Source organism: Pelophylax lessonae (assembly GCF_965119305.1).
Source record: "Pelophylax lessonae genome assembly, chromosome: 8".
Lineage (NCBI taxonomy): Eukaryota > Metazoa > Chordata > Amphibia > Anura > Ranidae > Pelophylax > Pelophylax lessonae.
Genome location: NC_138775.1, coordinates 146,981,181 through 147,006,188, shown reverse-complemented (window position 1 = coordinate 147,006,188; position 25,008 = coordinate 146,981,181). Strand labels below are relative to the sequence as shown.

The 25,008-nt window shown below is 41.5% G+C and overlaps 1 protein-coding gene across 1 annotated transcript in view; it reads right to left on the bottom strand.

The window, feature by feature from the left end:
- Window positions 1–658: 658 nt before the first annotated feature.
- The window catches only part of LRRC52 (leucine rich repeat containing 52), a 189,841-nt gene continuing 165,491 nt past the window's right edge, over window positions 659–25,008 (bottom strand). Inside the window, exon 2 of the mRNA XM_082266087.1 lies at window positions 659–1,015. Within this exon, the coding sequence (XP_082122213.1) occupies window positions 723–1,015 (293 nt within the window). The 3' untranslated portion in view covers window positions 659–722. The remainder of the gene's footprint in view (window positions 1,016–25,008) is intronic.

The window sequence follows — 25,008 nt, the reverse complement described above, 5'->3', positions numbered from 1 at the left end:
CGGCCAAGGACTGTATGAAAATCAGCCAGTCCCTCCTGAATCAGCTGAATTTCGATCCATCTATGCCAGGTTAAGTGTGAGTGGGCTGAAGTGCAAGGATATAACAACCAGCATTACTGGTTTAGTCAACCTTTTCAGTTAAAGTGATTGTAAATGATCACCTTGTAAAACAACCCATTCAATATAAAATAGAAATTAAAGGCAAGAAAGTTGTGTATAGTTATAAAAAACATTATAAATTCCTTTTTTCCCCCTTTATTTTTTTTTATAAGTGATCACATTTCCTCTGTTCTCAGCTGCATAAAAGCCGGGGGAGGCGAAAGAGCAGTACATTGAGCTTCCCAGTGATTGGTTGAGCAGTGGGTGTGTGTCAGGAAAAGTCTGATAATTGGAGGAGAGCACACAGAGTGCCCAGTACAGCTAGAGAACTGACCAGGATGTGTTATCATGCCTAGTATGGTCAGTTTTTAATAGGCAAGCAGAAATCCATATATCGAGAGTAGAAATCACTTACACAGCAGCATCTTACATAACTTTCATTCAGTTTCCATTTTATGGAACATAGAATCTCTTACAGTTTATTGTATCAATTTCACATAAACAAGGAGTACGGAATTTGTTTTATAGTTTTGATAATTAGCTTACACCTAAAGATTTCAAAGCTATCAAAGAAAATTATGTAATCTGATGGAAAACAGATTTGTCATGTTGTTTGTGTCTGCTTAGGCTTCTTCTTCTTTTTTCTTTGGTTTTGGGGGTGGAGGAGGTTCTTCATCTTCTTCATCCTCATCGTCCTCACTGGTGCCGCACAGTCGGTCATAGATCACAATACAGACACCAGTTATCCAAGCCACGACTGTACCGGAGCCAAATATGACAAAACCCACCAGCATGAGGAAAATGTAGTCTCTTTCATATAGGTTGGTGAAGCACATTAGATTAATATGTCTTTCAGTATTTTTCAATAATTCTCCATGAATATGCACAGGTGTTGTACATGTCATATTTTCTTCATCTGTAAATTATAGAGAGACAGCAAAAAGTCAAATTGGGACATATGTTAATACTTATAAAATACTTATTAGAAAAGACATACAGTGTGAGGAAATTTCACTTGGATTTAGAAATGTTTTATACAAAAGTTTACCTAGAGAAAAAAAACTTTTTCTCTTCCAGTATTACAGTGGAAACACTTGTTCCAGGTGCTAGCTATCTAAAAGGGGACTTTCCTCACTTTCAAAAGATTTCCTTTCATTTCTTGTTGTTTACAAAATGAGAAATGAAGGGAAACATCAATGGGGCACAGAAAAACAAAAAACAACAACAACCTGAACTACAATTTAAAACATGTACTACGATACCCAAAACTAATAATAATAATAAAATAAATTCTTGTTAAAAAATATTTTTATTAAAATAATGGTTTAGGTTTAGATGTATTTTAAAGGAAATCTTTACTGTGGGCTGTCATTACTGAAATGGAAATAGATTACAGTGCTATTTTTAATATATATATATTTTTTTGTGGTGCCCAGGTCCCAGGTCCATAGTATGCATATTCTAAATGCACACCATTGTGTGTGCAGTAAAATGCATTACCACAGCACAAGGTAAAGCACATCATTCTGTGAGTTGCATTGTGGTGCTATTAGTTATTAAAAGGATCTTATGATCACATATTGCTGCCCAATAAAATAGATTTTAAATACATATTAAATTCATGGAGGGTCATCTGCTCTGATATATCAACTGAAAAAATGACATTTAAGCGAAGGCAGGGCTAGTTCTAAATGGCAGCTCTGGAGCCAGTGATTCTGCAGTATCCTCATTGAAGTTAGGCACACAAACAAGTTCCCACTGTAGCATTACACAGGTAGTGGTGGTATAGTGCAGGATCTCTGGTTTGACACTTTTTTGTGTTTGTGCAGTGTATGTGGACTAAGCTGTTGCCATCCAAGCACACAATTGAATTCTGACTGCGTATTCCAGTGTGGAAAAATATAGTGGAAAAATAATGTCCATTCATCAAGTTAGATACCCATCAAAATAACTACATCTCGTTTTTGTGTTTCTTGTGAATCTTTATATTTTCTTTAAAAAAAACAAAAAAACAAAAAAAAAAAAAATGCATTCTCAAAACCCTAAACCAACAGTGGGTGAGGCAAAATCCTTATAAGGTATAATCCAATTTCCTTCAACAGATAAAAAATATTTTCTGATCCCTAAATTCAATCAGATACTCCCTACAATGGTATTTCTTCTAAAAATAAATAGAACATTGTAATTTATATTTAATGCATTTACAAACACATACAGCATTTTAAGCAAGCCACTGAATTATCTAGAACCAGACTTTTTCACAACTCTTACGGTAAAGAACCATTGTTGTATGTGGAGGTCAAACCTTTTTTTCTGCAAACACAACCCATGTGCCATTTTATCTTTTGCAATAATCTTGAAGTAGGCACCTTTCTTTTGAGTTTATTATATGGACCATTTATATGGTGATCATAATGACTTCATTTAATTTGATCAAAATACATTAATCCAAAAATGCACAGTTTACTCTATGTATTGCTTGTGCGGTCTCTCAATAATAAAAGATCTTATTGAATATCTTATAAAAGATCTTATTAAATATATTTTCCAACCTTTCCAACCTTTAGGGCCCTTTCACACGCAGAGTCCGTCAGGCGGACTCCATTTTTCTCAGCGGGGCATTGATCCCCCAACCCCCCGCTGAGCAGGAGGATGACAGCTGTGTCTCTGCGCTGTGTGCGGAGACAGAGCTGTTGGGTCGCCATGTATCTCTATGGGGGAATCGGATGGGAATGGACCATCTGTCCGTTCTCATCCGATCCCATCTGATCTGATCTGCTGGACGGACGGAAAATAGGGTTTCCATCCATCCAGATTTGACGGATCGGATGTCAGCAGACATGTCTCCGCTGACATATGATGCCCCATAGTGATGCATTGGGGGACCGTTCAGATCCGCCAAAAAAACTGACAGGCGGATCTGAACGGTCCGCCTGTGTGACAGGGGCCTTAATCAAATAACTTTTGTCTACCAGATGACAAATTATTCAGAGGCCATTTTTCTACACCCTGCTTTCCTCCACTTAGCTATGTTTCTTCAGTCATAGCAGTGTATTCACTTCAAACCAACTGGCTTCTCATAATTAGAGCACTTTAGGCAAAAATTATTTATAATACTGTGTTTCTCGGAAAATAAGACCTACCCTGAAAATAAGACCTACTGTGATTTTCGGGGAGGGCTGCAATTTAAGCCTTAGTTTAAAGTGTTTGTAAAATGTTAGAATCCACTCTATTACTGTTTTATATAATGTCCAATGTGTGTGTTTCTCTATTATAATAGTGTCAAATACCTTCGGTACAGCACAGCTCAGTGCACAGCTGATCTCCCGCTGCTCTCCTCCTCTTCTCCCAGCTGTCAGCGGGGGATCTCAGCCCCTCCCCTCTGCAGTGCTCAGAGAGTAGAAGAGAGCTCCAGGGGATCACGGAAAGCGCTGTAAAGAAGGTATTTGGCACAAATATAATACAGGAACACACACATTGGACATGATATAATACTAGGAGAAGAGAGCTCCAGGGGGGGGTCACGGAAGCACTGAGCGGCGCTGTAAGGAAGGTATTTGGCACAAGTATACTACAGGAATACACACATTGGACATGATATACTAATAATAGAGTGAATTCTAGAATTTTACAAACACTTTTGACAAAGTTAAAGGTAGGTGGAGGATCCTTAAGAACGATTTCAGGGACTTAGGTAATAGATTGAGGAAAAGGACCTCCAAGGTGGTTTTCTCTGAAATACTGCCTGTACCTCGAGCCACACAGGAGAGGCAGAAGGAGATTAGGGAACTTAACAAGTGGCTGAGGAACTGGTGTAGGAAGGAGGGGTTTGGGTTCCTGGAGAACTGGGCTGACTTCTCAGTCGGCTACCGGCTCTTTAGTAAGGATGGGCTGCACCTTAATGGGGACGGTACAGCTCCTTTGGGGAGAAAGATGGCCACCAAGTTGGAGGGGCTTTTAAACTAGGAGACGGGGGGGAGGGCTCAGAAGTAGAGTCAGTCAGGAGGGAGCAGAGGACTGAAGGCAGCTGTAGGGTCAGCAGCGACAGTAGGTCCACAATGTCAATTGGCAGGTCTGTGCGGGAAAATCTCAGACCAAACAGGAATAAACATAACCACCAATTGCGCTTAACTTCCGTAAAACTAAGAGGGGTATATGCTAATGCCAGGAGCCTAGCTTATAAAATGGATGAGTTGGAAATGTTGGTACATGAGGAGGACATAGACCTTGTGGGAATAACAGAGACTTGGTTCGACCCCTCACATGACTGGCTGGCCAATATCCAAGGGTATTCGGTGTACCGGAAGGACAGGGTAGGAAAAAGAGGGGGTGGGGTATGTCTCTATGTCAAGAACAATATAAAGGTGATAGAAAGGAGTGACATTACGGATGGGATGAGCATGGATTTAGAATCTGTGTGGGTTGAACTCCATAGGGAAGGAGAAAAGGGGAAAGTAATTGTGGGGGTTTGCTATAGGCCACCTAACCAAGGGGAGGGGGTAGAGCTGGAATTCTTAGCACTAATGAGTAAAGTGGCAAAATTGGGATCAGTCATCATATTGGGGGACTTCAATTATCCCGACATTGACTGGGACGAGGGGACTACACACTCACAGAAGGCCCGCCTATTCACGGAAACCTTACTGGATAATTACATGTCACAGTTGGTGGATTCTCCGACTAGAGAAAATGCAGTCCTGGATCTATTGATCACTAAATGACCCAGACCTAATCTCGCAGGTAGGAGTCCAGGACAACCTGGGCTCTAGCGATCACAGGATGATCACATTTAGTAAAAATAAAAATATAACAAGGCAAGTGGGGAACATAAGAACCCTAAACTTCAGAAGGGCAAACTTTCCAAAATTGTACTCATTGATGGAAAGGGTAAACTGGGACCAAACCCTGGGATCCCTGACCACAGAGGAAAAATTGGAATGCTTTAGGAACATATTGGGCAAAGGCATCTTGCAGTGCATTCCTATGGGAAATAAATTTAGAAGAGACAAAGCCAAACCTGGCTGGTTAAACCGTAGCGTCAAAAAACTTTAGGGGAAAAAAATTGGCCTTCAAGAAGTATAAATCAGAGGGCACAGTATCGACTTTCGAGCAATACAAGGAGGCAAATAAGAAAAGTAAACAAGAAATCAAGATGGCTAAAATCAACTTTGAGAGACAAATAGCGGAGGATAGTAAAAAAAACCCAAAGAAATTCTTTAAATATATCAACAGCAAAAAAACTAGGGCAGAGCATATTGCACACATAATTAACAATGATGGGAGGATGGTTACAGAGGACACTGAAAAAGCAACCGTGCTGAATGCTTTTTTCTCGTCAGTCTTTACACAGGAAACGGAGGGGTACACTGACCATGACTGTATGGTTAGTAGTAATACACAGGACTTGCCACTATGGCTAACAGAGGGTGAAATCAGGGAAAGGCTGGATAAACTTAACACAAACAAATCACCAGGCCCGGATGGCGTACATCCGAGAGTACTCAAGGAACTCAGTAAGGTTATATCCAGACCACTGTTCCTGATCTTTGCTGACAGTATTAGGACAGGAGATGTACCAGGGGATTGGAAGAAAGCTAACGTGATTCCGATATTCAAAAAGGGCCAGAGGCATATCCCGGGAAATTATAGGCCTGTCAGTTTGACATCAATAGTATGTAAACTTCTGGAGGGGATGATAAGGGACTATATCGTAGAGTTTGCTAAAGACAACAACATCATCAGCAGTAATCAGCACGGGTTTACAAATGGGCGTTCTTGTCAAACCAATCTATTAACATTCTACGAGGAGGTGAGCTGTGAGCTAGATAGGGGGAGACCAGTGGATGTGGTGTACTTGGATTTCGCTAAGGCGTTTGATACAGTTCCCCACAAGCGCTTAATTTATAAAATAAGGTCTGCAGGTATCGACAGCAGGGTTTGCTCTTGGATACGGAATTGGCTTAAAGGGCGTGTCCAAAGAGTGGTAATAAACAGCGCATACTCAGACTGGTCTGAGGTAGTAAGCGGGGTGCCCCAGGGCTCAGTCCTGGGACCAACCTTGTTCAATTTATTCATAAACAACATTGAGGTCGGGATCAGTAGTTCGATATCAGTTTTTGCAGATGACACAAAATTGGCCAGAGCAATAACTGCACAGCATGAAGCAGATATCCTACAGAATGACCTGGACAAAATTACAGAGTGGGCAACGACATGGCAAATGAGGTTTAACGTGGAGAAGTGTAAGGTTTTGCATTTGGGGACTAAAAACATAAAAACACAATACACGTTAGGAGGGGAACCCTTGGGGGAATCAAAAATGGAGAAGGATCTGGGAGTCTTGGTTGATGATAGATTAGGCAACAGCATGCAATGTCAAGCGGCAGCTGCCAAAGCCAGCAGAATATTAGCATGCATAAAGAAAGGGATGTATTCCAGAGATAAGACTATAATCCTTCCACTTTATAAAACTCTGGTCCGACCGCATCTGGAGTATTCTGTCCAGTTCTGGTCGCCAGTCCTCAGGAGGGATGTGTTGGAGCTGGAGAGAGTCCAGAGAAGGGCAACTAAACTAATTAGGGGATTGGAGGACCTTGACTATGAAGAGCGTCTACAATCGCTCGATTTATTCTCCCTGGAGAAGAGACGTCTGAGGGGGGACATGATAGCAATTTATAAATATCTTAATGGGGATCCCAGCTTAGAAAAAAAGCTGTTCATTCGAAGGGATTGCATGAGGACTCGAGGGCATACAATGCGATTAGAGGAGAAGCGTTTTAACCTCAGGCAACGTGGGGGGTTCTTTACTGTTAGGGCTACAAGATTGTGGAATTCTCTACCACAAGAGGTGGTTTCTGCGGGTAGTATGGTGGCTTTCAAAAGACTCTTAGACTTGCATCTCAAGGATCAGAACATTCAGGGGTATGTGAGATGATTACAGCCACACACACCTACACAGGTTGAACTGGATGGACTATTGTCTTTATTCAACCTCACCTACTATGTAACTATATGTAACTATGTAACTTTACTCGGTTCACACAGGGGATTCCTGACAGGCAGGGAGGGAGAGGGGGAGAGAAGACAGCACATTATATGTTAAGGCCTACCCCGAAAATAAGCCCTACTGTGTCTTTTGGTGCCAAAATTAATATAAGACCCAGGCATATTTTCGGGGAAACACGGTACTTACAGTATATGGGTTTTCATTCATTTCAAATAACTTTGTCAAATCCACCTTTCTACCTCTCCACGCGCGTCATCAACATGTCTTACCCAAAATGCCAATGTGCATCCCAACCAGTGATGGGAATAACGGCGCTAAAGTAGACAGCGTTACTAACGCCATTACTTTTGCGGGTAACTAGTAATCTAATTGATTACTCTTCCCTCTGCGGTAACGCCGTTCCCATTACTTAAGCGGCATTACCGCACTACCACCACTAGATGGTAGTAGCGTAACTCCTCTACCTCCTCACTCCTGTATGACCCTGCCGGCGCTGTCTGCTCCTCGCGGTACTGGCCTGTGGGAGAAGAGAGACCGGAGTTACAGCTCGCCAGCCAGCAGGCCAGGCACCCGATATAAATATACACCGCTTGCCTCCTGTAGTTCTGTCAAAGTGAAAGGAGCCTGCAAGCGTAGCCTCTGGGAGGCTGACAGACATGGCAAGGGAATGGAGGACAAAGAGGCAAGAAGTAATAACTACATGGCCAGTGGGCAGGTTCAATGCTCCTATACCAGCGGCTGATGGTCTAACAATAACAATCTCCATAAAATGTAACCTTGCAAAAAAAACGTTTTTTTCTCTGCCTTTGAGTTAAGAACCTTAGTTAAAGCGTCCTGAGTCGACAGCCATGTCAAATACTCCTTCTCCAACCTGAGGGTCATTTGAGTCAACTGCACTTCATGGCCTTTGGTATCTTTTTTGATCCCATCATTATTTATTAAAGTAGAACTGTAGGCAAAACTTTTTTTTTCATTTTGGATAGAGTAAGGAAGGGTATTACCCCCTGTAGTTTTTTTTTTTTTTTTTGCCACCTGTGCCCCATTGGGGAGATTTAATTTAACTTCCTGTCCCATAGCCAAACAAGATTTGAGAAAAAATCTCTGCAAATTTAGGAAATTCAGGACCCCCAGGTCACCAGAACTAGTGTCCCCATTGGAAGATTTCCCCTCTATTACTTTTCTGGGAACCAACCCAAAATTTTGAATTTTCTTTTACTTCCACTTTCAATGACAAAAGTAAACAGGACAAATAGGGAAGGTAAATGTCCCTAATGTAGGGCACAGACAGTAATAACAACCTGACTTTAAAAAATGGGTTCTTTCCCTGTGTTTCTCGGGGTAAGGAAGCCCACTGAAATAAATGAGCTACCCTATATGCAGCACGCAGCTGGACAAATGTGAATTGAGGCTTGTTCACTCAAGAGGTTGGGGGACAGTAAAACCACACAATTGAGCAACATTTTTACAACCCTCAACTGCTCCCCCTTTAGCTGGCTGCAGCGGCTACAGATAGGGACATACACATGCTGTTGCTACGGCTTGAAATGTACCCCTAGGTAAATTTGGATGCGCTGCAAGTGTCCTGCAACCGCATTGTGGCATGGTGATGCTGCATTTAAGAGGTTAAAAAAGGTTGTGAGATGGCGACATATTGCCTCCTCACTGCCTGTCAAATCCCTCTGAAAAGCGATGTGAGCAGGGGAGCAGCAGACCTTGCTGCTATAATGAACAAGCCCGAAAAATGTACAGGATGGGGACAAGGGAGATGTCGGTGCCTGGGGTGCAGTGCAGATGCCGACACCCCCACCATGTACGTAGCGCACTCCCGAACTCTGCACTCTGTATGTAATGCACTCTTGGTAATAAACAAATAATGCAGCGCTAATCACAACAGATAAGAACACTGATTACTAAAATGATAGTATATGTGATTAATACACAAACAATATAGAGTCCATATAAGTGGTCAAATCCAGGAGAGAAAGGGTAAACAACACCACCATTCCTAGGAGAACCACAAACCGATAGTAGAAGAGGGTGACTGGAAAACCAGGAAGGAAACTTCACACCCTATGTGATAAAGGTAATCCCCTTACCAGATTTAGTGGACCACTAAATTATAGGTGATCAAATCAGGCAAACAATCAATCATCCATCCAAAGACAATAAAGTATACATGGTCATCTGTCCTCCGACTGTAAAGGAAGTCTTCCTGAGGAGGAAAATGGCATTTTGGTCAAAAGACTATAACTAAAACTAAATCAAAATTAGATGCCAAAATTAACACTGCATGTGTGAACCTGACCTCAGGCTCCATTCACACTAGTGCAATTTCAGATGTGACTTGAGTCACGCAGAATTACATGACAATGGAAATCTCATTGTTTTCAATGGTACCCATTTCACATCAATGCAACTCAGCATGAAACCATTTTGAAAAAGGTTTCTTTACTACTTTGGTGCGATTCTAGCACAATGTGGGGTCCAAGAATTTGGGGTACACAGATACTCACACGGGTACTGCACTGTCAGGTACTGTCTTGTAGGGGGAGGTGGAGAGCTCAGGGCCCAGGAAGCTGCCTCCTCTTTCCACTGCTTTTATTTCATTGTCCTGAGCCCCTGCTGTGACAACGTGAAGTCTGATCTGACCCCCTTTCTCAACCAGGATGCCTTGGCTCCGCTGGCGACTTCAGGAGGCATCCCAGGGTGCTGCACCAACCCGGCTGAAAAAGGCTGGTCTACTTGTTGTTATTTCCTCTTCATCTACTGTATCTGACACTTGTCAAAATGTTCTTTCATGTGCAATTGATTTAATTTTAGTCATGGTCTTTGACTAAAATTGCATTTTAGTTTTAGTCCCATTTTAGTCATTGTATTTTAGACTAAAATCTCCAGTACATTTTAGTCAAATAAAATAAATTTAGTCAACTAAAATCGAATGTATTTAGTTAAACTGTAATGCATTATTTAAGTATTTCTATAGAATTTCCAAACTCATTATATACTCCTGGAGTAAAAAAAAAACTAATACTGTATCATGTTATTATTTATGGTATTAAGGTTTGAACAAACAGATTCAGATTAACCACTTAAGCCCCGGAAGATTTTACCCCCTTCCTGACCAGGGCCTATTTTGAGATTCGGCACTGCGTGAATTTAACGGACAATTGCGCGGTCGTGCGATGCTGTACCGAAACTAATTTGACGTCCTTTTTTTCCCACAAACAGAGCTTTCTTTTGGTGGTATTTGATCACCTGTGCGATTTTTTGATCATGCGCTATAAACAAAAAAAGAGCGTCAATTTTGCAAAAATAACGATATTTTTCACATTTTTTTTATATGAAATTGCCCCCTAAAAAAATGTAAAAATCAAAATTTTTTAACATTTTAGGCCAATTTTTTTTTTTTACCATATGTTTGGTAAAAAAAAAAAAAAAAATCGCAAAAAGCGTATTTTGATTGGTGATGCACACAGTCACTTCAACTCGCTTGCTTGCTGGGAGCGGAAGCAGGCGAAGCTCAGTGAAAACGGGAAGTTAGCAAACGTCCCTGCCTCACATTTTCGTCACGTTTTCTTTCGTTAACTAAAATGGACTTGATTTTTATCATAGTTTTTGCCAGTGGACAAAAATGTGTACTTTTAGTTTAGTTTTCGTCACTGTGAAAATGCCATTGACGCTTAACACTGCACACATGCTGTGGCCGCGGGTCGCCGCAGGGATCTGGTGTGTCCCTATTCACTGGATTCAGGTGTGAATCATGTCCAGATTTCTGCCTGAATTTGCACCTGTTTCAGAGCCAAAGACACACAGGATCCTTTCCAAATGCGGTCTGCGGCTGCCCGGGAGGTGTGTGAATCAGCTCCATTGAGAGCTGGTCACACTCTCCTGTCATATGAATTGGATGTGGGGAAAATCCGCATCCAATTCATATAAGTCTGAAGCCAGCCTAAAGCTTTTTCCTGTTCATAATTTTCCTTGCTATCACCAGGGGGAGCTCTTTTCTTATTCTGATGAATCATGACTGTGCAGAGAAATAGGGGAAATCTTTGCAAATTTCAAATTCTTCACCACCTATAACTGATGCAAAAGTTAATACCTTCTTTAACAGAAGAATATGTTCAGAATTTAATTAAAATGAGGTCTGGTTAACAATGATAATATTTTCTCCTTTTATTATCTGCTCGCCCCTGAGTGTTCCTGTTTTTCGCACAGTCTTTTCTATTTATATATCCTGTCCCTTTTCTCCTTCCTTTTTTTCTTCTAAACAAAGTCACAAGTGTCTTTAAACTCCAGTTTCTTTCACTTTTCTGAATAATTTGTTGACACAAGACACATTGCTAAGGCAGGCCATACACGGTGCAAATAGCAAATTTCTAATTTCTTTGATTGCAGGAAAATATTTAGCATGATTCCCCCATCAACACAGACTGTGCTGACAGGGGAATCCCTCCTGCTGAGCCATTGTCTTCTCCCGGCGGGGAAGACAGTGATTATCGCTAGCGGCTATAGCAGGCTGGTTGTACCCAAGTTGATTGATCAATCAGCTAGCTTGGTAAATTCAACCCGTTCATTAATGATTCGAACCGTGTATGCCTGGCCCAACCAAATCTCCAAATTCTCTTCCCCTTACTGCCAGTTAAATTAAAGCGGAGTTCCACTCAAAAGTGGAACTACCGCTTATCTGTCTCCTCCCCCCCCCGCCGGTGCCACATTTGGCACCTTTCGGGGGAAGCGGGTACCTGTTTTTGACTTCCGTCAGACCTGCCTGCAGTGAGGTACGTCAGAAGTTCGGCTCCCTCCTCCTCCCTATGCTTTTAGGCCAGTAAGAGAGCGCAGACCGCTACACACATATGCAGTAGGCTTCACTGCCGGGTTCCCTTACGGGCAATGGCAGCGGCAGCATCTGACAACCAATGGAAACACCGGCTGCGGTGCTGACAACGCTGGACTCAAGGACAGGTAAGTGTCCTAATATTAAAATTGACTTTTCATTTCCGGAAGGGGGGGGGGGTTCAGAACACGGCTTTAAATATCTCAGAAATCTTTTTTCAATAGTTCATTAAATTTATTAAATTGTGAATTTTCTGTAAATTTATTCAGTTTTTTTCAAGTTTTGATTGATTTTCTGTTCCATTTTCTATAATTGTGCCTTTTCTTCAGCTTTTTTAGTTCTATCACTCCATGGGAAATATTTTTGTTTATCTCTTCATAAATCACTCCTGTATGCAAGTTAGTTCCAGGTATAACCCGTTCTTCTAAATCTCTAAACTCTATCCTAATACTAATAATAATACTCTCATTTATTTGGGCTTATAGAGAGCAAGTATCGCATTTGTGTGTTGGATCACTTTAAGGTTAGCTACTTAGGCTGGCCATACACTATACAATTTTCTTATTCAATTTCCTTTAGATTTACCTTTAACTATGTAGTGCAAGGTAAATGGTGAGGTATGTTGCGCACGTCTGAAAAAGTAAATGAATAAAAATCCAACAGTAAATAAATGAGCTGCCAACACATAGATCTAGAATTAGAACAATAGATCCCCATAAAAATTAAAAACAAACAGGTGTGGCGCTGAAGAAATATTGAATATAAACTGCAAAGTTCTTATCAACAGACAGTCCAAATCTGTATCATATATTCCAATAGGAAAAAGCGACAGGGTGCTCCAAAAGTACTTCAAACTTCAATCACCATGTGTAAGGAGAACCGCCACCACAAGTAAAGCTGGCCTCTTACCATAATGAATTGACCCCCATTACAGAGATCAATAGTAGCCTGTATGAAATCCAATAATAGACCGGTATCAGAGCCTTCATCGACCGCTTCACTCCCAACGGTACAGAGTTACATGCAAAGAAGAGGGACAACTCCCATAGCATAATACTGCATAAACCGCTTTATTATTATCACAATGACAAGTGGCAACTCACGTTTTGAAGTAAAAGTACAGGCATGTAAAGTTCAAACAGACCGGAGCTTCCCTGCAGCTTGTTTCCTGCCAACAAAATGGCCGCCGCGTCTCCCTCGTGGACTCAGCATGACGCACCGCAGGCTCCTCCTACGCGTTTCGTTATAGGTTAACGTCGTCAGGGGGTGTGGCCTGCGGTGATCGTCCGTCATTTATACGCTGAGAGGCAAAGGGGAGGGCTGGATTAAGGGCAGGTCCCGACCCCGGAAGTAAAGCGCTTGATACGCAAACAACCAGGGACAGGAAGAGCATATCTGAATAATCATGGCTATTATAGTACGGACCGTGCGGGTCAAGGAACAGAACCGGAACTAAGCCATGTACAAACCACGACCATGGAAATACAATATGCGATTCACATGCATACCGGCACACGGAATCACAATTAATCATACAACATATCCAGATACAGATAATTCAGGTATATGTCGAGAAGGTCGAGGAGTGTTCCATCAAAAAAGGATAATTGTACTTCAAGCCCAAAAGGGCTAATATAGCCAATATAAGAGAATGTTCACAATGAGCCACAAGGGGACATTGGCGCCATCTTCTGGCCACAGAACAAATCCACAGGGAACTCCGACATACCATATAATAAATAAATATTATAAAACAAATGACAAACAATTACATAAAAACTGTTAAAGGGAAAAAAAATTCTATGCATTTCAAACATATAGCAAAAATATTAAAAAAGTTTTAATTAAAAACAGGCTATAAAGGAGAATTGATTGTGAACATCATTCAAGAATTGTTGATAAAAGAATTGATGTCCCAATCTATATTGAGCCCATGGGGGGCATAAGATTTAAGTCGATATATCCAGCTGGTCTCTAGTCTGGAAACACCTCTCGTTAGATTACTACCCCTCCAATCACCAGAATATTTGTCAATCCCCATATACATGGTGCCTTTAGGATCACTATTATGGCATGAGGCATAATGCCTTGACATGCTATGCTTGGGGAAGGCCTTGATGATATTGGCCACATGCTCGTTCAATCGCACATGCAATTTGCGTATCGTGCGGCCCACATAATCTAGGCCACACGGACAACGCAACAAATACACAACATATCGTGTAGAGCATGTGATGAAGGGTTTTATCTTAAACTCCTGCTGTGTAGCATTTGAGCGAAAGGATTCTACTCTCCTCGATCTGCATATGTTGATTTTACATATTGGACACTTCCTACATGGGTAAAAACCTCCTCTTTGCTGGAAAAAGGAAACTGTCCTCGGAGGATTCACGATGTTTGGGGCTATCTGGAGTCGTAGTGGAGGCACACCTCTAAAGATGACCTTCGGTGTGTCTGGTAGGATTGATCCTAAAACACTGTCACCCTTCAAAATGTGCCAGTGCTTCTGGATTATCTTCCGTAACGAGAAATGCTGAATAGAGTAGGAGGAGAAAAACGCATGCTGAAAATCATCATTCTCTCTGCGTACTCGAGGCTGTAAAAGCTCCTCTCTGTCACGGCTATCAGCCCTTAACAGGGCTTGCTGTAACTCCTCCTCTCTATAACCTTTCTCCAAAAATTTAGACTTCAGTATAAGAGACTCACGCAAAAAATCTGACCTGTTGGAACAGTTCCTCTTTAACCTGAGGAACTGACTGACAGGAACGAACTTGAGCCATGATACATGGTGGCAACTAGATGTATCGATAAATCCGTTCCTGTCAGTCTCCTTAAAAAACGTGGAGGTCTCCAAAGTATTACCCACCGCTTTTATATTCAGGTCCAGGAAGTGAATTTCTGTCTTACTGCTCTCATGAGTGAGTCTAATGCCCCTATCGTTGTCATTGAGCATCAAAATGAAATTGTCCAATGAAGTCGTATCACCATCCCAAAGGAGGAGGATGTCATCGATGTACCTCCGCCAGAGAATGATCTCCGGCCTAGGAACGCCACCGATGACATCCTCCTCCCACTTGGCCATGAATAAATTGGCCATGCTGGGCGCAAATTTTGCGCCCATGGCCACACCCTTATTCTGTTTATAATATGTTCCTCCGAACCAGAAATAATTGTGGGCCATAGCATAGTCCAATAATAACAAAATAAACTGGTTTTGAAAGTTTAGGAGAGTGCCCTGATCAAGAAAGTATTCAACTGCCTCCCTTCCATGTTGATGTGAAATCACAGTATAGAGGGAGGACACATCAGCCGTGACCAAGGTGTAACTGTCCTTCCACTCTATACCGTTGAGGGTATTGATGACTTGAGTTGAGTCCCTCAAAAAAGAAGGGGTCTTGGTAACCAAGGGCTGCAGGAAAAAATCAATGTATTTACCCACCCGGGAGGTAACTGAATTGATGCCACTCACAATCGGCCTCCCTGGGTGGGTTCACCGCATCCTTGTGCACCTTGGGCAGGTAATACATGATGGGCACTTTCGGTGCGGATGGGATCAAGAAGGATTTCTCCTTCTTAGTTAACAACTTTCGCTGAAAACCATCCTCAACCAGTTGTACCAGCTCTTTTTTGTAAGCCATAGTAGGATTCCCACCAAGGGGAATGTATGTATCTCGGTCGGAGAGCAATCTCATCATCTCCCTGTTATATGCCGAGGTGTCCAAAATAACAATACCCCCCCCCTTTATCGGCTGGCCTTACAATGATGTCTTTCCGCTCAGTAAGAGAGCGTAGACCCTCATCGAACATACGTTTATGGTGTGTTTTTGCTAAGGTCAACCGATCCAGATCCCTGGCCACCGAGTCCCGAAAAACGGATAACGTCGGGGCCATGGGGCCTGGAGGGTTAAAGAGGGAGGCATTTGAGAAGGGGGTATTTCTGACTCCCATGGTATAATTTAACCTGGGAACAATGGGATTCCCCATCATATGTCTCCTAATACTTAGCTTGCGCACGTATTTTTGTAAATCGATAAACGTATCGAATTTACTAAGGGGACGAGGAGGGGCATATTTGAGTCCGTGATTTAATACACATTTTTCGGCATTGGATAGGGGGGCAGAGCTCAGATTGAACAAACCCTTATCCCTTAGCGCCGCCTTCTTTTTGTTGCGGACCCGCCTCCCCCCTCTGCGTGAGTCTCTTATACTGAAGTCTAAATTTTTGGAGAAAGGTTATAGAGAGGATGAGTTACAGCAAGCCCTGTTAAGGGCTGATAGCCGTGACAGAGAGGAGCTTTTACAGCCTCGAGTACGCAGAGAGAATGATGATTTTCAGCATGCGTTTTTCTCCTCCTACTCTATTCAGCATTTCTCGGTACGGAAGATAATCCAGAAGCACTGGCACATTTTGAAGGGTGACAGTGTTTTAGGATCAATCCTACCAGACACACCGAAGGTCATCTTTAGAGGTGTGCCTCCACTACGACTCCAGATAGCCCCAAACATCGTGAATCCTCCGAGGACAGTTTCCTTTTTCCAGCAAAGAGGAGGTTTTTACCCATGTAGGAAGTGTCCAATATGTAAAATCAACATATGCAGATCGAGGAGAGTAGAATCCTTTCGCTCAAATGCTACACAGCAGGAGTTTAAGATAAAACCCTTCATCACATGCTCTACACGATATGTTGTGTATTTGTTGCGTTGTCCGTGTGGCCTAGATTATGTGGGCCGCACGATACGCAAATTGCATGTGCGATTGAACGAGCATGTGGCCAATATCATCAAGGCCTTCCCCAAGCATAGCGTGTCAAGGCATTATGCCTCATGCCATAATAGTGATCCTAAAGGCACCATGTATATGGGGATTGACAAATATTCTGGTGATTGGAGGGGTAGTAATCTAACGAGAGGTGTTTCCAGACTAGAGACCAGCTGGATATATCGACTTAAATCTTATGCCCCCCATGGGCTCAATATAGATTGGGACATCAATTCTTTTATCAACAATTCTTGAATGATGTTCACAATCAATTCTCCTTTATAGCCTGTTTTTAATTAAAACTTTTTTAATATTTTTGCTATATGTTTGAAATGCATAGAATTTTTTTTCCCTTTAACAGTTTTTATGTAATTGTTTGTCATTTGTTTTATAATATTTATTTATTATATGGTATGTCGGAGTTCCCTGTGGATTTGTTCTGTGGCCAGAAGATGGCGCCAATGTCCCCTTGTGGCTCATTGTGAACATTCTCGTATATTGGCTATATTAGCCGTTTGGGCTTGAAGTACAATTATCCTTTTTTGATGGTACACTCCTCGACCTTCTCGACATATACCTGAATTATCTGTATCTGGATATGTTGTATGATTAATTGTGATTCCGTGTGCCGGTATGCATGTGAATCGCATATTGTATTTCCATGGTCGTGGTTTGTACATGGCTTAGTTCTGGTTCCGTTCCTTGACACGCACGGTCCGTACTATAATAGCCATGATTCTTCAGATATGCTCTTCCTGTCCCTGGTTGTTTGCGTATCAAGCGCTTTACTTCCGGGGTCGGGACCTGCCCTTAATCCAGCCCTCCCCTTTGCCTCTCAGCGTATAAATGACGGACGATCACCGCAGGCCACACCCCCTGACGACGTTAACCTATAACGAAACGCGTAGGAGGAGCCTGCGGTGCGTCATGCTGAGTCCACGAGGGAGACGCGGTGGCCATTTTGTTGGCAGGAAACAAGCTGCAGGGAAGCTCCGGTCTGTTTGAACTTTACATGCCTGTACTTTTACTTCAAAACGTGAGTTGCCACTTGTCATTGTGATAATAATAAAGCGGTTTATGCAGTATTATGCTATGGGAGTTGTCCCTCTTCTTTGCATGTAACTCTGTACCGTTGGGAGTGAAGCGGTCGATGAAGGCTCTGATACCGGTCTATTATTGGATTTCATACAGGCTACTATTGATCTCTGTAATGGGGGTCAATTCATTATGGTAAGAGGCCAGCTTTACTTGTGGTGGCGGTTCTCCTTACACATGGTGATTGAAGTTTGAAGTACTTTTGGAGCACCCTGTCGCTTTTTCCTATTGGAATATATGATACAGATTTGGACTGTCTGTTGATAAGAACTTTGCAGTTTATATTCAATATTTCTTCAGCGCCACACCTGTTTGTTTTTAATGTAGTGCAAGGGCCTGCCTGATTGCATACAAATTGAAAGTGTTTAGGTTTGACCCTATATTACATGGTTTTGGTAAATCTAAAGGAAAGTTGAACAAGAAAATTGTATAGTGTATGGCCAGCCTTAAACAACATTTTCAATCCCCCCCCCATGTGTTTTCAGTTGTACATTTATGAAATACCATATGCATTTCTTGCTCCAAATCTTTCTCCAGGCGATATGCCATCACCATATTTTTAATGCTGAAATTGTAAAGAGAAACTCCATGTGTCTATATCCCAGCGATTACTACATTTTAAATAAGACTTGCTTCAGGAAAGAGAGGAATAGTAACCCTCTAAATTAATGTATATCATAAACAAAAAAAAAAGTAAAACCTATAGAGTAAATTCTTTGTATCAGATGCAGACTCACCTCAGATTGTTTGGGTACTTCCTTTTTTCAAAAAAGGCATACATAAAAAAAAGCTGGTATGCAATGCCTCACAGGTCGCCCTAGTGTGAACCGGGGCTCAATCTGTGTCTGTAGTGCGTGTTCAAACCTTATAATACATATTATTCGATTTTTACTCCAGGAGTATACAATTCATTTGGAAATGCTAGAGAAATGTTTAAATAATGCATTACAATTAACCTAAACCTATTCGATTTGTAGTTGACTAAAATGCATGAGATTTTAGTCGACTAAAATGTACTGGAGATTTTAGTCGACTAAAATATGACTAAAACTAAAACAATTCAGATGACTAAAATACGACTAAAACTAAAATCGCATTTCAGTCAAAAGACTGAAATACGACTAAAACAAAAATGGCATTTTAGTCAAAAGACTATAACTAAAACTGAATCGAAAATTTGCTGCCAAAATTACCACTGATGCAATGGAGTACTGCTGCCATCTGATTGTAAGAAATTTTAAAATTCCTTTATTTGTATATTAAAAAATGTGTTTCTAGCCCCTCCCCATCTCCAACAGTACTAGGCAGGGGTGCCTCCTTTTGCCTCCTCTCTTCACCCTCTCCCAGGAGCCTTTTCTCTCTAAGGTCAGACTCGACCTAAATTTTTCTGGCCTCTGAATCAGAGATGCTCATTATAATGTTTTGCCTTACGCAGATGATATGTTTTTCTCGCTCACCAAACCCACTATATCTCTGCCAAACCTGCTCCCCCAACTTGAAAAATATGGTTCCCTCTGTAATCTGAAAATAAACCTATCCAAATCAAGGGTATTGCGATACCCTCATACCAAATTAAAGGCCAACTATAAATTAAGGTGGACTTTGACAGCCCTAAGATACCTGGGCACCTACATTTGAACCAAACTTATGCGTTGAACTTCCCACCCCTGCTTAGTAAAATACGTGACTTACTTCATAAATGGAATCAAGGCCTTTTCTCCTTGTTCGGTTCCTGCAACATCAACAAAATGTCTGTCTAACTCAAACTTAGGTACTTATTTCAAGCTTTACCAATTCATATTCCTCTTCCTCTTCTTTTTCAAGCAAACTCATGCTCTGTTTGTCAGATTTATATGGGCCCATAGGGGCCCAGACCCAGATCCAGACTTTCTAACTCCTCCCAAAGGACATGGTGACATTGTGGTATCTGATATACATAAATACTATCAAGCAGCTAATGTGAGGAGATTCATTGATTAGTGTAGACACTCTGACCTGTGGCTGCAAATTGAGCAACTACAGAGTGTCATTCTCCTACATTGGGCAGCCTGGTGCTTTGGGAACTCTGCCCTTAAAAAGCACCTGACTTTGGGACCCACTTTCTGTACCTGCTCTACCACTTCGTTATCGACCTCTAACTCCCCCCTCTACCACATTTTAGGCAACTCGCGCTTCCCTTCCGGGCTCTAGGGGGGGACCCTTTCCCTCTCTCCTAGAGACGCAATGCTTTCAAGCCTCTCATTTTCTGGACTCTGATCACCGAACCCTCTATCCCGATGTTGATGTTGCCGATGGACTGTTATAGCCTCTGGAATGCCCTTCAGCTTTGACAATTTCTGAGCTTCCTCCCCACTCCTAACAACTTTTACCGACCATTGACGGCATTTCAAAAACTCTGTGTTGATACTGACCCACTTCCTCACACCCTCTCTCAGATGTATTTTCAGCTGATAACTCCACTTTACAATTTTACACCCACTTATCATTGGAAATGGTAAATGGCAATGAACAGAAACTTTACTCCAGCTTAACGCAGGCATTTTATTCATTTTGTCCATCTGCACACAGGTTCGGGAGAGCAACTTTAAAATTCTCATGAGATGGTATAGCAAGCCAACAGTACTTCATAAATATTTCTCCAATGTGTTGGACTGCTGCTGGCGGTGTCAGGAGGTGTGAGGGGCTTTACTGCAAAATTTTTTGGTCCTGCCACAAATTGGATCACTTCAGGAAAGAGGTGTGTAGAGTTTCACAATAATTTACTGATTACACCCTCCTAGAGGACCCAGCTTTTTTCCTTCTGCAAGACTCTGATATCCCGGAGAAAACATACAAACATATTGATTTTTTGACACCTTCTCAACGCTGCCAAATCGAACATCGTATTGAGATAGAAAGACTCAGAAAGAAAGATAAGGGAAGATTTAGTATTGCCAGCTCAAAATAAACATGAATCTTCCTCTAAAACCATCAGAACATGTTCCCATTTTCAGACGAGGGTAAGGCAGGCCCCAACCTATCCTGTCCTCCTTTCAGCGAACCATCCCTTCCTCCCTCTCTCTGCCTACTATCCTCCTTTTTTTTTTCTTTCCGCTTTCTTTTTTTTCTCTTTTCAGTCCCTACCCTCACCTGACCCCCTCCACTCAAGCCTGCCCTTACCCCACCTTCAATATTTATCTTTTCCCCCATAATGTAAAGCAGAAACCCTGTATCCCATGCATTCTTATCGTTCTTTAAGGTTATGTTAAACATTGTTCCAGTCATATGTCAGAATTGAGGGATCCCCTCTTAGCAAATAAGTCAGGGATCGACTTGATGCCTTTGTACTTTGTGGTTATTGTACTTTTTTGTTCACCATTATAATGCTCATGATGTGACATTGTATTGCATTGTATCTCTATGTTTGCATTGCAGCTTATCATTCTATGAATGACGGATAATTTAAATAAATAATTAGCAAAAAAAAAAAATGAGATTCTGACCTTTTTTTTTACCACTTATAGTGTCTATGTACTCTACCATACCATACTGTCTATGTACTCAAAGCACCAATGACAACACCACAGAGTATACCAAATATAAAAACAGCTCTGTAACCTAGGTAGCCAGCATATCATTTCATAAACAGGCATTACATCGGCATACTGCAAAATGCATCCAAATTTTTTTTCTCCAACATGTCATTTTATGTTTTTTTTCTATAGGTATAGCAAGACTCTCGCTTGCATCAACGAGATGGGGAGGGGTATAAAAGGACCCACGTGGCAGTGACCATTTTGCTGGAGTCCTAGGAACCTTGTCCATACCACACCCCAAGCAGGTTGTAACCTGAATTTACAGCCTCAATGTATCAATATCCTTAAACTTTATATATGCTTTATAGATTTGATTGATGGTATGCCCTTCATTCCCTTTTAGAACTGGATGTGGCATCTTACCTGGGGATTGACCATCCATTTATGCTTTAAAAGGATAGGTCTATTTTTGATCGGCTTCAGGTGTAATCAAGTTCGACCTAAAGCCCCGTACACACGTCCCGAATGTCGGCCGAACGATCGGCCGTCTTTTGTCCGGTGCTGTCCTGTCGGCTGAAAACTGCAAAAGACTGCACATGAATTTTGTCGGCCAACAACAGCCGACTGCAGAAGTGATGTCATGTGATGGTTAACTTTCCGTGTCTTTTTTCTTTTCTGAGCATGCCCAGTCTTGCTAATCGGCTGTTTGTCGGCCGAATTCTGTACTGACTGGCGAACAATCGGCCGTTCTGGTGTTGGCCAACAAAAATTTTAATGCCTGCACAACAGATTCTGTTCGGCCGAAAAGTCGTTGTCGGTTGTCGGAAGCATCATACTAACAAGCCGACAATCGGCCGATCATTCGGCGGCCGAATATTTACGGCCGACAATCACTACGTGTGTACGGGGCTTAAGTCTTGGTGAATAAACTTTTTGTTTTATATATACATACACAATACCGGACCAACACCAATCTTTGGCTGCTTAAAAGTTTGTTGAAGTGTTTAGCTTGTAATCATTATCATTTACATTATATATTTTAGCACAGTACTTGTAAACAAGCGCCATCTAGTGGATCTCGTTACTCCCTACACCTGCTGTTCAATCTATGCAAAAGTAAGTACTAATTAGGAGTGGCCACAATTAGGTAAATTAAAGGAATATGTTCCTGTTAGTATGATAATACATTGTGTGTATTTGTTTCAAAATTAGAGCCCACTCTTTAAGTAATTAGTGCTCATAACTAGATTCCTTTATGACCATATACCTCTCTCTGCGGGAGATCCGGTGTTTGTGGGCGATCATACCTTAGTTGGTGGGGGGCTTTGTTTTTATGGTTTCGTCACCCCATTATCATTAAGGTAGGAAGCCAATGCTTGGGAACTTTTGCTGGATGGGGGGATGTGTCTTTACCTTTGCTTCACTGTTATCTATAATAGATTTACTTTTTTTTTTTTAATTCAAAAGTTTTTATTGTTTTCAATACATTACATATTATTACTTACAAACATACATTCACAATCCAAAACACACTCCCGGCCCCTCCCCCCCATTATCCCACCTGTTATGTCTAGAGAAAAAAAAAAAAAAACCCATCAGTGTAAGAATTCCTCCAGACAAAGCTCAGAGGAAACATAAAGCAAGAAACATGTTTCATATATTTTCCCCTACCGTGACATACTTGTCTACCTTTGTGACCGCACTCTAGGTGCAAAAAGAAAAAAAAAAAAATTGATTTACTTTAAAGCGGTTGTAAACCTGAAAAAAAAAAAAAAACCTGCAAGACAAAGGCATAATGAGCTAGTATGCATCGCATGCATTTTCCGGCAAGCTCCCGGCATGGAAAGCTGAAGGTCCGCGGGACCTTCAGAGCGCATGCGCCGCTCGCGTGAGCGGCTGAATGCACTGCAAATATCTCCTAAACCATGCCTGTTTAGGAGATATTAATTGTGCCTACAGGTAAGCCTTATTATAGGCTTACCTGTAGTTAAAAGTGTCAAAAAGCGGTATACTACCGCTTTAATAACATATATGTATCGTGTTTTATAAGTGCATCCTTCTCGTATATGTCTTTTCATTCGGTAGTTATTGCACTTTTATTGTACCCAAGTACCTGTCTCCAGCCCAGAGTACCCGAGTACCTGTCTCCAGCCCAGAGTACCTGTCTCCAGCCCAGAGTGTCCGAGTACCTATCTGCAGCCCATTAGATTACCCGAGTACCTGTCTCTAGCCCATCAGAATACCCAAGTACCTCTGAAGCTCATCAGAGTACCCGAGTACCTTTCTGAAGCCGATCAGTGTACCTGAGTACCTGTCTGCATCCCATCAGAGTATCTGAGTACATAGCTGCAGCCCATGCCTCCTAGATTATGTGTTGGGGTGTTTGCTTTCCAAAATTGGGTCATTTTATGGGGGTTTCCATTGTCCTGGTGTTCCAGGGCCTTCAAAAGTGTGATAGGTTGTAATGAAATTATGTGTAATTTATGCTCCTAGAACACCTGACGGTGCTCCTTGGATGTTGGGCCTCTGTATGTGGCTATGCTGTGACAAAGTCTCACATATGTGGTATTGCCATACTCAGGAGGAGTAGCAGAATGTATTTTGGGGTGTCATTTTTGCTATGTACATGCTATGTGTTAGAAATATTTTATAAATTGATAACTTTGTGTAAAAAAAAAAAAAAATGCGTTTTCATTTTCTTTCCAAATTTTCCAAAAACTTGTGGAAAAAAATTACATGTTCAAAAGACTCATTGTGCCTCATAGAATATACATTGGGGTGTTTGCTTTCCAAAATGGGGTCATTTTGTGGGTAATTCCATTGTCCCGGTGCTCCAGGGCCTTCAAAAGTGTAATAGGTTGTTAGGAAATTTATATGTGTAATATATGTGTAATTTATGCTCGTAGAACACCTGACGGTGCTCCTTGCATGTTGGGCCTCTGTATGTGGCCAGGCTGTGTAAAAGTCTCACACATGTGTTATTGCCATACTCAGGAGGAGTATCAGAATGTATGTTGGGGTGTAATTGCAAGTATGCATATACTGTGTGTGAGAAATAACTTATGACAATTATGTGTAAAAAAAATAAATAAATAATATTTCTTAATTTTCCCAAGAATTGTGGGAAAAAATTACAACTTCAAAAAACTCACCATATCTCTTACTAAATACCCTGGAATGTCTACTTTCCAAAAAGGGGTAATTTGGGGGGTATTTGTACTGTCCTGACATTTCGGGGCCTCAAGAAATGAGACAGGCTGTGGGTACATCAGGTGTGATTAGGTGTGATCAATTTTCGATGATTGGCACCATAGCTTGTAGACTCTATAACTTTCAAACAAACTAAATAATAACCACTAATTTGGGTTATTTTTTACCAAAGATATGTAGTAGTATACATTTTGGCACAAATGTATGAAAAAAATGACTTATTTGCAAAATTGTACAATAGAAAACAAAATGTTTTTTTTTTTCAAAATTTTCAAGGTTCACTTGCCCAGCATCTTATCCACATAAATCTTTCCTAAGTGACGGTTCACACTTGTGTGGTGCGGGAACGCTGCGAATATGCAGCGTGTTCCCGCATCGCATCCGCACATCTGGCAGTTCACACTGCCATATGCGATACGCAGGGGGTGTCAATTAAATGTTAATGATACCCCCAGTTTGATCGCATATCGCAGTGCGATCTGACAGTTCG